Here is a 15,000-nt window from a genome sequence, read left to right on the forward strand (position 1 = left end):
GAACACACACTTAACACTTAGCACTTAGTGGTGCTCACCTCAGAGTACCTGCAGGAACACACACTTAACACTTAGCACTTAGTGGTGCTCACCTCAGAGTACCTGCAGGAACACACACTTAACACTTAACACTTAGTGCTGCTCACCTCAGAGTACCTGCAGGAACACACACTTAGCACTTAGTGGTGCTCACCTCAGAGTACCTGCAGGAACACACACTTAACACTTAGTGGTGTTCACCTCAGAGTACCTGCAGGAACACACACTTAGCACTTAACACTTAGCGCTGCTCACCTCAGAGTACCTGCAGGAACACACACTTAACACTTAATGCTACACACTTAACGCAACACAATTAGTGCTACACACTGAGTGCTACCAATACAGTACTCGTATTACTAAACTAATGACAAGTACTGATGGACTAACTACTAGTACTTACACTAACTACTACTGATATGCCCCTTTTCCAAAGACAGTACCAGCTCAACTCGCCACGCCTTGGTTTGGTTCCAGGCACGTCGTGTTTCCATCTAGAAAGTGCCTCTCCAACGTGGGCGGGTCCCGGGTCGTCATGGCACACATGTGGCAAGGCGACACATAAACAGACAGGGCTACACACAGGAGCGTCCCCACTCTACTGCGCTGATCCTTCAGTAATCAATCACTATTGTGTCCGATCGCTGGTGCTAGTATTTAAAGATGCCGGGTGTCGGGCTCATCATTATTCGTTCCAGTGGCGTCACTCTGGCCAATCAGCGGCCAGCAGCACGTTAACGTCACACAAAAGTATCAGTTCAGCTCTCTGGGAACCTCGACGGAGGTGAGACTAAAAAAGTACCAGGTACCTCATTTTGGTGATTTTTTGATGGTACTGTCGGTGGAAAAGGGGCAATAGACTAACTACTACTACTAGACTAACTAACTACTACTACCGATAGACCAACCCCTGCTACACTAACTAACTACTAGTACTACTACCATACTAACTACTAGTACCAATAGACCCACTCCTGCTGCACTAACTACTAGTACTACTACCCTACTAAATACTAGTACTACTACCACACTAACTCCTAGTACCAATAGACCAACTCCTACCACACTAACTAACTACTAATACTACTACCACACTTACTCCTAGTACCGATAGACCGACTACTGCTACACTAACTAACTACTACTACTACCACACTAACTCCTAGTACCGATAACCCTGCTACACTACGGAGCCCCTGGGTGCCTACGGGTAGTCTGGGCGACGTCGGGGGTTTGAACCCTCGCCCGGTCAGCGCTCCCGAGCCCCCAGGTGCTGCCGCGTGGTTCTGATCTCAGACTAGAGTGTAAGGAGGACCTCATCTCCCCGGCGCCCCCAGATGTCAGTTTGGCGGAGAGCCGCCGGCCCAGCTGCTAGCGCCGCCGCTCATTACGCACGAGGACACACAATCATACCCCGCTAACTCTGCAGTCCAAGCCGGCGCTCCCACCAGCCAATCAGAGCGGTCGGCTGCCGCGGCCGGCGGCAGAAAGCCATTTGTCGTCGGCGCCCGCTGAAGCCTGAAGCGCCCGTCACATCGGTCTGAGCCCCGATGGAAATCATTAAAACAATCTGCGCCCCCCCCTCGCCGAAGGTCCAGCTGCTCCGGGGGCATTAGCCCCGCCCCGCGGCATGCTGGGTAGGGAGCCCTGGTGTCTGATGTACACCAATTACACGCTCGTCTTAATCAGATGGCAGCTAATGAATCGATAAGAACTCTATTATCACAGGTGATTAGACACCGAGAAGGACTGAGGGGCCGCACAACGCATAGAGAGAGACACACACACACACATGTATACAGACACACACGTACAGGTATACAGACACCAGACACACACAAACACAGGTATACAGACACACACAAACAGACATGTGGTTCTGGTCAAACAGTCCCTTCAGGGAAGGAAGCCTCAGGCTGTAATATCTAAACGCTGATACCAGGAGGTGTGTGTGTGTGTGTGTGTGTGTGTGTGTGTAGGTGTGTGTGTGTGTGTGTGTGTGTGTGTGTGTGTGTGTGTGTGTGTGTGTGTGTGTGTGTGTGTGTGTGTGTGTGTGTGTGTGTGTGTGTGTGTGTGTGTGTGTGTGTGTGTTCGCAGGTTGGGGGGCTGGAGGTTTGGGGGAGAATGATGTCTGATTGGCTGAAGGTGATCTCGCCAGTGGGCGGAGACACGTCTCAAACACACACACACACACACACACACACACAAACATACACACATACACACCCGGTTCTCTAGTGCAGAACTCTCCACTTACACAGCTGTAACACACTGCCATCTGATGGCCAACACCAGAACTGTGAATGGTTATGTGAGTGTGTGCGTGTGTCTGTGTGCGTGCGTGTGTGTGTGTGTGTGTGTGTGCGTGCGTGCGTGTCTGGGTTGGGGCGGTTCGACCAGTCCTTCAGATGTTTATCTGCTGTTCATCATGTGGTTCAGAGCGCTGTGACATGGCTGCTCAGCTCACCCAATGAGCTGAACACCACTGGTCTGATCAGGGGACCAGGAGGTGATCAGAAACGACTGAGAAACATCTTCTTATATAACTGATGTTATTGGTAACCAGTACGTCATGTTATTGATAACCAGTGCTTCACGTTATTGATAACCAGTACGTCATGTTATTGATAACCAATACTTCACGTTAATGATAACCAGTACGTCACGTTATTGATAATCAATACTTCACGTTAATGATAACCAGTACGTCACGTTATTGACAACGAGTATGTCATGTCAGTGATAACCAGTATGTCATGTTATTATTAACTAGTACTTCATGTTATTGATAACCAGTACGTTATGTTATTGATAACCTATAGGTCATGTTATTGATAACCAATAGGCCATGTTATTGATAAACAGCACGTCATGTTAATGATAACCAGTATGTTATATTGGTATTAACCAGTACTTCATGCTATTGATAATATTACATGTTATTATTAACCAGTACTTCATATTATTGATAACCAGTACGTCATGTTATTGATAACCAGTACTTCATGTTAATGATAACCAGTACTTCTTGTTAATGATAACCAGTAGGTCATGTTATTGATAACCAGTACATCACTTTATGGATAACCAATAATTCATGTTTTCAATCACCAATAGAGCTCGTAAGTCCGCCCCTTCCGGTAGACCCCCATGGGACCACTGAGATCGTAAAATATGAATTGGTTTCAATGGAGAGAAAGTAATTATTTTCTGGTCCCAGTCTTTATATGCCCTGGATTACACATATGTTGTTTGTGGATTTAAATTATAATTTTTCATGCAAAGAAAACAAAATAATTTCGCGAGGAATTCTGATAATGTTAGGTTTTGTGAGGCCGCTTTGTGAACTACAGCCCCTCGCTGTTCTCGACGCGAATGATATACGTCACCACCACTCTGGTACAGACATGGCGATCTCTCTGCTCCACTTCACCGCTCTTTTCCAAAGGGAGGATAAAAGCATTGAAAGAGGTGAAAACCATTATAAGTCGGGGCATGTGGAGAGTATCAGTTATGCCGATGGGGAGATTGTCGTCTTGTCCACGCCAGTCGCAGGGAGCGTGACGTCACATACGAGACGTGTAGTCTTTCTCATTGTGTTTTCTCTACAGCCTTTAGCTGAACAATTGCACAGTAAACGGTTGAACTCTTGAAATGAAAAATTATCATTTAAATCCACAAACAACATATGTGTAATCCGGGGCATATAAAGACTGGGACCAGAAAATAATTACTGAAACCAATTCATATTTTACGATCTCAGAGGTCCCATGGGGCTCTACCGGAAGGGGCGGACTTACGAGCTCTATACAAAGTCAAGTTATTATTGCCCAGTAGGTGAGGTTGACAATGACCAATCAGAGGCCTAGCAGCGGTCACCTGACGGCCTCGGCCACGCTGTTGGAGGTGTGTCCTGACAGGGCGTCATGGAGGTTCCTGATGAAGTAGTCTCTGTACTCCTCCCCCAGCGCCATGAAGGTTCCGCCCATCACGATGAACTCCACCTTGTCCACGCTGTGGCCCAGCTGCTTCAGCTGCAGCCCATCCAATCAACACACCAATTAACACAATTAACGCATCAATTAACCAATCAACACGCCAATCAACAAACAATTAACCAATCAACAAATCAATACAAACACACCACCAAGCAGCATAATCAATCAGGAAAAAAATGAACAAATCAACAAAAAGATTAGCACATCATTCACCGTGCAGTCTATAAATTTGCCAATCAACATGTCAATTAACTAATCAACACATCAGCACATCAATCAACCTCTTATCTCTCTCACCTGCTCGACGCGGTGTCGGGTCTGAAGGAACGGGTCGTAGCGCGCCCGGATCGCCCTCATGGAGGTAGGCTGAAAGAGAGAGAGAGAGAGAGAGAAATAGAGCGAGAGAGAGAGAGAGAGAAAGAGATTGAGTGCGAGATCGAGAGGTCATTTAGGTCATAGGGTTCATCGTACCTAGGGTTAGCTGATACAGGGTCAGGGTTAGGTGATAGGGTTCATAGTACCTAGGGTTAGCTGATACAGGGTCAGGGTTAGGTGATAGGGTTCATAGTACCTAGGGTTAGCTGACACAGGGTCAGGGTTAGGTGATAGGGTCCATAGTACCTAGGGTTAGCTGATACAGGGTCAGGGTTAGGTGATAGGGTTCATAGTACCTAGGGTTAGCTGATACAGGGTCAGGGTTAGGTGATAGGGTTCATAGTACCTAGGGTTAGCTGATACAGGGTCAGGGTTAGGTGATAGGGTTCATAGTACCTAGGGTTAGCTGATACAGGGTCAGGGTTAGGTGATAGGGTTCATAGTACCTAGGGTTAGCTGATACAGGGTCAGGGTTAGGTGATAGGGTTCATAGTACCTAGGGTTAGCTGATACAGGGTTAGGGTTAGGTGATAGGGTTCATAGTACCTAGGGTTAGCTGATACAGGGTCAGGGTTAGGTGATAGGGTTCATAGTACCTAGGGTTAGCTGATACAGGGTCAGGGTTAGGTGATAGGGTTCATAGTACCTAGGGTTAGCTGATACAGGGTCAGGGTTAGGTGATAGGCTTCATTGTTCCTAGGGTTAGCTGATACAGGGTCAGGGTTAGGTGATAGGGTTCATAGCACCTAGGGTTAGCTGATACAGGGTCAGGGTTAGGTGATAGGGTTCATAGTACCTAGGGTTAGCTGATACAGGGTCAGGGTTAGGTGATAGGGTTCATAGTACCTAGGGTTAGCTGATACAGGGTCAGGGCTAGGTGATAGGGTTCATAGTACCTAGGGTTAGCTGATACAGGGTCAGGGTTAGGTGATAGGGTTCATAGTACCTAGGGTTAGCTGATACAGGGTTAGGGTTGTGAACTCACCTCATATCCCGTGTAGGACTGGGTTGAATACTCAAAGTCTGAGTCCGGACCCCCGGGGCAATAACTGACAAACCACAAGCAGAATACAGTACATATTAATATTAATTATGAATATAGCAGATATATAATATCTACATCAATATTAATATATTAAATATTCATATAGTATCTACTTCAATATAGTAGATATATTAATAAATAATCAACATAAATATAGTAGATATCAATATAGTAGCTAAATCAATAGAGTAGTTACTAGAATAGTGTTTATATAGTAGATAAATATAGTGCATACAGTCACCTGTCTGTGTCTCCGTTATACATTCCATTGATTACATACAGATCAATAAATCTGATTATGAATAAACCAGATCAGTCCTGTATCTGCCTCCCTGCAGTACCTCTAGTATGTTTCACTGGACATTTAATTAATTAGGGAGTGTATGGAAGCATGCACATTACGTTAAACTGAAAGTGATGAGCATTTAGGAAGGCTTATATATAATGTACACACGAGGCTGATGTGACGATGCATCGTTAAGCTCACGCACACACAGATGTTCCCGGTGAAGCTGATGTGAGGACAGCGATGAGGCTTACACATCACGGCCACCACCGCGATCTGGAACCAGAGGACATCGTTACACAGGCACACGCACACGCACACACACAGACACACACAGACACACACGCACACGCACACACACTAGGGGTGAGGTCAGTACTATCTAGGGGGTGAGGGGGGGTCTTTACTCACCCCGCTGGCGGTGCGGATGGGCTTGGCCTTCAGTTTGGGCACCAGGGCCCGTCTGTACTGCGGCGGCACGGCGGCGATGATGTCCACCAGCCGGGGCTGGGAGGACAGGCCGTACTTAGCCGACGTCTTCGTCTTCACCCTGGGGAGGGGGGAGGGGGGGGGAGACACGGGGGAGGGAGACAGGGGGGAGACAGGGGAGACAGGGGGAGACGGGAGAAGACAGGGGGGGGGAAGACGGGGGAGACAGGGGGAGACGGGGGAGACAAGGGGGGGGAAGACGGGGGGGAGACAGGGGAAGACGGGGGAGACAAGGGGTGGGGGGCAGGGGGAGACGGGGGGAGACACGGGGGAGACAAGGGGGAGACGGGGGGGAGAAGAAGGAGATGAGGGGGGACAGGGGGATAGAGGGGGGAGACGGGGGAGAGACAGGGAGGAGACGGGGGGGGGGACGGGGGAGACACGATGAACCCACGAGGACGACCTCCAGATGTACCAGATTCATACTTCCCCATCTTCTCTGTGTAAGGGGGGAGGTGGTGAGTTATGAAGGTAACCATGGTTACCAGGGGGACTCTTACTTGTTGAGGTTGATGTCCCGCCCCTCCTCGTGGGCCTCCACCAGTTGCTGGATGACATCGGCCACCGTCATCATCATCAGCTCAGCGCGGCTCAGGTCAGCTGCAGAACGCACCATTCAGGTATTACGGTAATGGTAGAACGCACCATTCAGGTATTACGGTAATGATAGGTTTAGGTATTACGGTAATGACAGAACGCACCATTCAGGTATTACGGTAATGATAGGTTTAGGTATTACGGTAATGTGACAGACGGTTGGGTTTAAGTATTAAGGTAATGATAGGTTCAGGTACTATTGTAATGTGGCAGAGGGTTATTTATTTATAACAGTAATGTGAAAGAGGGTTATGTATGATGGTAATGTTAAAGGGTTAGGTTATGTATGATGGTAATCTTAAGGAGGGTTTGGTTACGTCTTACGATAACGTATAAGAGGTTTAGGTAATACAGAAATGATAATAGGTTTGAGATGTTATATAAGTATTAGGTTACAGATGATTAAATGTAGGTATTGGGTTAGAGATGGTTAGTTTAGGTATTAGAATAGAGATGGTATTAGAATAGAGTTTAGGTGTTAGATTAGAGATGTTAGTTTAGGTTGGAGGTCATCAAGTTCTACATTTGGACCCATCATTATTCTGTCATATTCAGACTGAAAGGAGGGACCCTGTAACCATAAACTACTTTAGGTTTAGGTTTATTAAGACATGAGAAGATGAAGGGTTGGGATTCATGGTAACATAACAGGTCGGTTATGAAGGGTTAGGGTTATGATTCATGTTAACATAACAGGTCGGTTATGAAGGGTTAAGGTTAGGATTCATGGTAACATAACAGGTCGGTTATTAAGGGTTAAGGTTAGGATTCATGTTAACATAACAGGTCGGTTATGAAGGGTTAGGGTTAGGATTCATGTTAACATAACAGGTCGGTTATGAAGGGTTAGGGTTAGGATTCATGTTAACATAACAGGTCGGTTATGAAGGGTTAAGGTTAGGATTCATGGTAACATAACAGGTCGGTTATTAAGGGTTAAGGTTAGGATTCATGTTAACATAACAGGTCAGTTATGAAGGGTTAGGGTCAGGATTCATGTTAACATGACAGGTCGGTTATGAAGGGTTAGGGTTAAGGTTAGGATTCATGGTAACATAACCGGTCGGTTATTAAAGATTAAGGGTTAAGGTTAGGATTCATGTTAACATAACGGGTAGGTTATGAAGAGTTACGGTAAGTATTCATGTTAACTTAACAGGTAGGTTATGAAGGGTTAAGGTTAGGATTCATGTTAACATAACAGGTTGGTTATGAAGAGTTACGGTAAGGATTAATTTTAACATCACAGGTATGTTATGAGGGTTAGGATTCATGTTGACAAGTTCGAATGGAGTTAGCATTAGCAACAAGCTACAGCCGCACAGTTAATAAACTGACATTGCTCCGGATAGAGAGATATATCATAGACTCACTCTTCTTCTTCGGCTTCCCCATGTCGTAGTCCGATGAGGTCCACTGGTTTAAGGAGGCGTAATGTGTGTAAAAGAGCGTAATGAGGACCAACAACACGAACAATATCAACACAACACGAACACACACGCTGAGCCGTACGGTGGGAGCGGCTGTCGTAAAACGGATCACAGAATACTCGACTTTCAACAAGTTTATACTTTATATTTCACTTTGCACTTATTATTAAGGTTTCAAACGCAGAACATTTAAATAAATTGCTTGTTTTTTAGATGACTTAAACGTGCTGGTTAAAAAGTGAATGACGAACATGTAAAATAATACATTCTTCTGGTTTTATCATAAAAACATATGAAACCTCATTTAGCATAGTTCATATTTAAAACAAGAAACGTTCATGAATTTGCCTTATGCTATGATTTTAAACTGCGAGTTTAGAGCACAGATCTACGTCCTCACATAGATCTACAGTTTACAGATCTATAATTAACAGATATACAAGTTTATAGATCGGTACCTTAATAGATATACAACTTGTTAGGTCTGTAACTTCAGAGATCTACAACCTCATAGATCTACAACTTCATAGCTCTATTACTTCATAGTTCTATAACTAAATAGATCTATAATAAATAGATGTACAACTTCATAGATCTATAATTATTAGATCTACAACTTCATAAATCTATAATTAATAGATCTACAACTTCATAAATCTATAATTAATAGATCTACAACTTCATAGATCTACAACTTCATAGATTTATCATTAATAGATATACAACTCATAGATTTAAAACTTCATAGATTTACAACTTAATAGATCTATAATTAATAGATCTACAACTTCATAGATCTACCACTTCATAGATCTGCAACTTCATATATCTATAATTAATAGAGCTACAACTCCCTAGATCAGTAGCTTTCTAGATCTCCAGCCCATGCGGATCAGAGTGAGGCTGCAGCGCCCCCCGCTGGGTGGAGATCTGCCGTCTTGCAGCCTCTAAACCCGACGGCAGCAAATCCGCTCCGAGCTCCGAACAGGAAACTCAACAGGTGGAAGCGAACGGCCGTCATTCGTAAGTCTTTACACTTCACACCGACCTGTGTTCAGCGCCTCGCTGTCTGTACCCCTCGACGCGTCGGAGACACTGCCAGCGATGGTTTGAGTTAGTTAGTTTTAGTGCGTAATGGTGTGTGTGCTCCACAGAGCCGAGGTGGACTGAAGGTGTCTGCGGTAGGACGCCCTGCGAGGTACGGGAGAGTGGGGACACGAGCTGCGTACTTCCCTCCCCGGTCAGAGCCGTGCACTAACACACACATACACACACACACACACACACACACACACACACACACACACACACACACACACACACACACACATCAGAAACACACACAACAGAAACACGCACATAAGAAACACACGCCGACAACATACCAGCTCCGCGGTAACATGTAACCGGGCACGATGTCCCTGCACGGGACGTCCCGTATCTGATTAATTAATGACCCGCCGGACCAGTGGGGACAATGCACTCCTGACGTGGAAGTTCCGTGTTCACAAACTTAACCTATATATATATATATATATATATATATATATATATATATATATATATATAATCATTGTGGGTGTGTTAAACTGGTTTATACTGGTGTGTTATACCGGTGTGTTATACTGTTGTGTGTTTTAATGGTGTGTTATACTGGTTTGTGTTTTACTGGTGTGTGTTCAGGTCATGGAGGAACTGAACCACGCCAACGTGAAGGTGGCAGTCCGCCTTCGGCCAATGAACAGGAGAGGTGAGTCACCGACCGGGACAGGCACACACTGTAAACACTCACTCACTGACTCACTCACTCACTCACTCACTCACTGACTCACTCACTCACGCAGACACTCACGCACTCACTCACGCAGACACTCACACAGACACTCACTCACTCACTGACTCACTCACTCACGCAGACACTCACTCACTCACTCACGCACTCACTCACGCAGACACTCACACAGACACTCACTCACTCACTCACTCACTCACTCACTCACTCACAGACACTCACTCACTCACTCACACAGACACTCACTCACCCACCCCCTCCTTCTCTGTTAGTGTTGTTATTATGGAGTTATAGTTGTAAAGATATTATAAGTTATTCTGCGCGTAAACGACAGTCAGTCGTGCGTGAACCGGCGTGGTGACAGTTGGTTGGGAGCGGTAGGGATGGGGTGTGACATCACTTCCTTTCACAAGCGGGACAGAAAGCCACACACTGACATGTAAACACGTTTCCATGGTAACGAGATGCTGCGGTAGGCGGCTGTTGTCCTCAGCGGTCTGAGGGTGTATTATGGGATGGAACCGCAGCCCTGTCAGGGCGTGACCGGGATGCAGCCTACAGTCTGTCAATCAATACAACCGTATATATACAATAACCTGCGGGCAACAACGCACACACAGAGCTTAACAACAAGACACAGAGCTGAACAACGGAGACGACACAACGAGAAGAGAGGAGAGGAGGTTAGAATAACAGGCGCGTTGTGGCCAGGACTGCTTCCTGTGCACTTCCTGGTTCTAGAAAGAGGAGGAATGTGTGGAGACCTTTGAACTTAACTCCTCAGGAATGTTTATCCTAGTAAAACGATGAGTCAGACTCACTCCCTAACTAACTCACTCACTCACTCACTCACTCACTCACTCACTCACTCACTTTTCATGTGAATTTCCTGGAGAGGAGCAGTTTACCTCCAGATATCCATGGCTGTTTCTCTGTCTCTCACTCACTCACTCTATCTGTCTGCCTGTCTGCCTGCCTGCCTGCCTGTCTGTCTGTCTGTCTGTCTGTCTGTCTGTCTGTCTGTCTGTGTGTCTGTGTGTGAGCAGAGAGGGAGATGAAGACTAAGTGTGTGGTGGAGATGGATGGAAACCAGACACTGCTTCACCCAGCCAACCTCAACCTCAGCAAGGACGACCCCAGGTACGGCCCTACCTACACCCTACCCATCCTCCCTCCTTACCTCCTCCTCTCTCCCTCTCCTCTCTCCTTACCTCCTCCTCCTCCTCCTCCTCCTCCTCCTCCTCTCCCTCCTTATCTCCTCCTCCCTCCCCCTCTCCTCTCCCTCCCCCTCTCCTCTCCCTCCTCCTCTCCTCTCCCTCCTCCTCTCCCCCTCCTCCCTCCCCCTCTCTGAACAGAGGGAGTGTCTGTCCTGCTCCTCCACTAGTTTTCCGTTCCCTAAACAAAGACTTCTCTTAGCCTCCGTTCCCCGGCCGAGCCGAGGGCTGGCTGACCCGTTACTAGAGTCAGAGGAGCAGCTAGACCTCATGGGGTCAGACTCTCAGCGGAGAGCTTCTGGGTTCCATCCACAATGTCCTCAGTCTACCTGTTCACATCCTAGAGCAAGACAACCCCTGACCCCTACCTGATCCTCAATGACCTCTCTGTACTGTCTAACCCCTACCTGCTCCTTAATGACCTGTCTCTGTACTGTCTAACCCCTCCCTGCTCCTTAATGACCTGTCTCTGTACTGTCTAACCCCTACCTGCTCCTTAATGACCTGTCTCTGTACTGTCTAACCCCTCCCTGCTCCTTAATGACCTGTCTCTGTACTGTCTAACCCCTACCTGCTCCTTAATGACCTGTCTCTGTACTGTCTAACCCCTACCTGCTCCATAACCAGGTGTATCGGATTCAATGTAGGTCTGTTTGAATCAGAGCGAGTGATAAGTGATAGGTCTCAGGGTGCGGTGATGAGGAGTCATGAGCCCTGATGTTCAGACACGTCGTAGTGAGGTCTCCCTCCTCCTCACCCCTATCTCCCCTCAACACACACACCCCATTCACCTGCATGGGGGAAGGGGGGGAGGGAGGGAGGGAGGGAGGGAGGGAGGGAGGGGGGACAAATGAATTGTCTGTGTTCTCAGGAAAGTCAAATATTTCAGATTCCCCTTTAAGTGTGTGTGTGTGTGTGTGTGTGTGTGTGTGTGTGTGTGTGTGTGTGTGTGTGTGTGTGTGTGTGTGTGTGTGTGTGTGTGTGTGTGTGTGTGTGTGTGTGTGTGTGTTTGTGTGTGTGTGTCCAGACACGCTCCACTGTTTGCCTCGTGGGCCTGAACAGGTCCTACAGGATCCTACTTTCACTCTCCCGTCTGAGGACCAGAGAGAGAGCTCTTCTGTCGGCTGCTTCAGCTGAAAGGAGCTTTAACATGGAACCGCCCGGAGCCTCGGCCTAGCGTTAGCCCAGCAGGGTTTGGTGTTAGCTCTGTGCTAGCTCTATGTTAGCTCGGCGCTAGCTCGGTGCTAGCTCGGCGCTAGCTCGGCGCTAGCTCGGTGCTAGCACGGTGCTAGCTGTGTGCGCGCCAGTGCTCTGCATTGTCATGAACATGAGTTTCTCCTGGCACGAGGGAGGCTAGTACCCAGCATGCACCTGGGCAGCGGGCTAAGTGGGCCCAGGCAGGGGCGTGGTGCCTCAGGTATGCAGACGTGCTCCCGCTGAGTCATGTGCCCCCCCCCCCATCTCCCATGAAGTCAGAGCAGAGCTGTTCAAACACGCCGGGCAAACACAGGCTGAACCAGGCTCAGACAGACCGGCCGTGGCTCCCTCTGATTGGGGGAGCTGTGGGGTGTTTGTCCGGGTTTGGGTTCCTCTGATTGGTCCAGAGAACATGTGTTTGGGTCACATGGCTCCTGTCAGGGCCTGTTCATGTGTTCTCAATGTTTCACACAGAGCGACCTTAAGTGAGGAACCAGCCTGTTGCAGGAGCATGTTAGCCCCCTGCTCTATTAGCTTCCTGCGCTGTTAGCATCCTGCGCTGTTAGCCCCCTGCTCTGTTAGCCTCCTGCTCTGTTAGCCTCCTGCTCTGTTAGCCTCCTGAGCAGTTAGCCTCCTGAGCAGTTAGCTTCCTCCTCTGTTAGCCTCCTGCTCTGTTAGCCTCCTGAGCAGTTAGCCTCCTGAGCAGTTAGCCTCCTGCTCTGTTAGCATCCTGCTCTGTTAGTATCCTGCTCTGTTAGCCTCCTGCTCTGTTAGCCTCCTGAGCAGTTAGCCTCCAGCTCTGTTAGCCCTCTGCGCTTTTAGCCGTCAACGCTGTTAGCCTCCTGCTCTGTTAGCTTCCTGCTCTGTTAGCCCCCTGTTCTGTTAGCCCCCTGTTCTGTTAGCCTCCTGCTCTGTTAGCCTCCTGCGCTGTTAGCTTCCTGCTCTGTTAGCCTCCTGCTCTTTTAGCCTCCTGCTCTGTTAGCCTGTTAGCCTCTTGATCTGTTAGCTTCTTGAGCTGTTAGCCTCTGTTAGCCTCCTGCTCTGTTAGCCTCCTGCTCTGTTAGCCTCTTACTCTGTTAACTTCCTACTCTGTTAGCCTCCTGCTCTGTTAGCCTCCTACGCTGTTAGCCTCTTGCCCTGTTAGCCTCCTACGCTGTTAGCCTCCTGCACTGTTAGCCTCCTATGCTGTTAGCCTCCTACTCTGTTAGCCTCCTGGGCTGTTAGTCTCCTACTCTGTTAGCCTCCTGCACTGTTAGCCTCCTATTCTGTTAGCCTCCTGCGCTGTTAGCCTCCTGCTCTATTAGCCTCCTGCTGTAAGGTACAACAGTGATACCTTCCGTCTCCAGCTGGTCCGTTGACTCTAAACTTTCAGTCCAGATGTCATCTTCAGAGAAACTCATGCGTTCATAAACGCACACGAAGACGGAAACTCATACGTTCATAAACTCATTTGAGTTAGACCCATTAGAACACAAACTCATAAACAAATCAATTAATTATATGAACATGTTTGTCTCTGACACACTGCTGAGTGACACACTGTGTGTGTGTGTGTGTGTGTGTGTGTGTGTGTGTGTGTGTGTGATGTTTGTTTTACTGCATATTGGATGATTTGACGTGTGTAATAAAGGAAGGTATTCCGTTGCCTTCCCCAGGTCTTTTAGCAAATAAAAAAACAGACTGTGTAATAAGGCTTAATGGAGCCCGGGGATGATGTCACCCTGGACAACGCATCCCAGAATAGTCCCGGAGATGGGCGCCGGAGAAGGGGACAGATTGGAGGTGTTTTAACGGCCCTCCCCCTGCTGGGAGACACAGAGGAGCCGGTCTGAGACGCCATCTCGCCCCCCCGCCTCCCTCCCAACTCCTCACTCCCAGACTGATCTGCAGGATCACAACATCTGATGACAGTTTGACTCCTCTTAGAGGGAGGAGGAAGCTGTCTGACGGCCGCCGCAGAGCCCTTAATGCTGTCATCATTCCAGATGAGGAAGAGGGCTGGGGGGGAGAGCAGCCTTCATCAACGGCCCCCTGGTCTGATAGGAGGAGGAGACGTTAGGCAGATGTTATTCACCCCAGCATGGACACCAGAACCTGGAGCATCTCAGTCACCATGAAATAAAGAGAATGAATGTGTTAAATGGAACTTCCACTAACTAGTGCTTCTCTTCTCTCCTCTCCCCTCTCCTTTCGTCTCTCTCCTCTCCTCTCCCATCTCCCCTATCCTCGCTCTCTCCCCTTCTCTCTCCTCTCTCGCGCTCTCTCTCACACTCTCTCTCTCCTCTCTCCCCTTCTCTCTCCTCTCTCCTCTCCTCTCCTCTCCTCTCCTCCTTTCCTCCCCTCTCTCCTTTCCTCACCAGGACCCAGCCTAAGGTGAGTCCTGATATCAGAGAACATCACATGTTTATAACCAATATAAAACTATGTTTATAATGAGTTGCTACTGCAGCCTCACGGTGACCCCTGACCTGTGAACTCTGACCTCTGACCTGTGACCTGCAGGTGTTTGCCTACGACCACTGCTTCTGGTCCATGGAC

General features: G+C 47.9%; 2 protein-coding genes across 3 annotated transcripts in view; one reads left to right on the top strand and one right to left on the bottom strand.

Moving 5' to 3' along the window:
* elp3 (elongator acetyltransferase complex subunit 3) overlaps window positions 1-9,432 on the bottom strand; it is an 18,890-nt gene extending 9,458 nt beyond the window's left edge. Inside the window, exons 1-8 of one of the 2 annotated variants that reach the window (XM_079753939.1) lie at window positions 9,308-9,432; window positions 8,203-8,245; window positions 6,733-6,832; window positions 6,155-6,293; window positions 5,949-6,019; window positions 5,398-5,461; window positions 4,335-4,403; window positions 3,919-4,073 (exon numbers count right to left, since the gene is read on the bottom strand). In XM_079753939.1, the coding sequence (XP_079610065.1) occupies window positions 3,919-4,073; window positions 4,335-4,403; window positions 5,398-5,461; window positions 5,949-6,019; window positions 6,155-6,293; window positions 6,733-6,832; window positions 8,203-8,224 (620 nt within the window). In that variant the 5' untranslated portion in view covers window positions 8,225-8,245; window positions 9,308-9,432. Of the gene's footprint in view, window positions 1-3,918; window positions 4,074-4,334; window positions 4,404-5,397; window positions 5,462-5,948; window positions 6,020-6,154; window positions 6,294-6,732; window positions 6,833-8,202; window positions 8,331-9,307 lie in introns of those variants that run through there. The other variant, XM_079753938.1, reaches the window with a different exon arrangement.
* The window catches only part of LOC307088140 (kinesin-like protein KIF13B), a 31,264-nt gene continuing 25,469 nt past the window's right edge, over window positions 9,206-15,000 (top strand). Inside the window, exons 1-6 of the mRNA XM_079753937.1 lie at window positions 9,206-9,282; window positions 9,414-9,499; window positions 9,943-10,009; window positions 11,098-11,191; window positions 14,823-14,835; window positions 14,965-15,000. The exon at window positions 14,965-15,000 is cut by the window's right edge and continues 25 nt beyond it. Coding sequence (XP_079610063.1) covers window positions 9,946-10,009; window positions 11,098-11,191; window positions 14,823-14,835; window positions 14,965-15,000 — 207 coding nt within the window. The 5' untranslated portion in view covers window positions 9,206-9,282; window positions 9,414-9,499; window positions 9,943-9,945. The remainder of the gene's footprint in view (window positions 9,283-9,413; window positions 9,500-9,942; window positions 10,010-11,097; window positions 11,192-14,822; window positions 14,836-14,964) is intronic.

The sequence above is a fragment of the Pollachius pollachius genome (genome assembly GCF_949987615.1).
Source record: "Pollachius pollachius genome assembly, chromosome: 16".
NCBI lineage: Eukaryota > Metazoa > Chordata > Actinopteri > Gadiformes > Gadidae > Pollachius > Pollachius pollachius.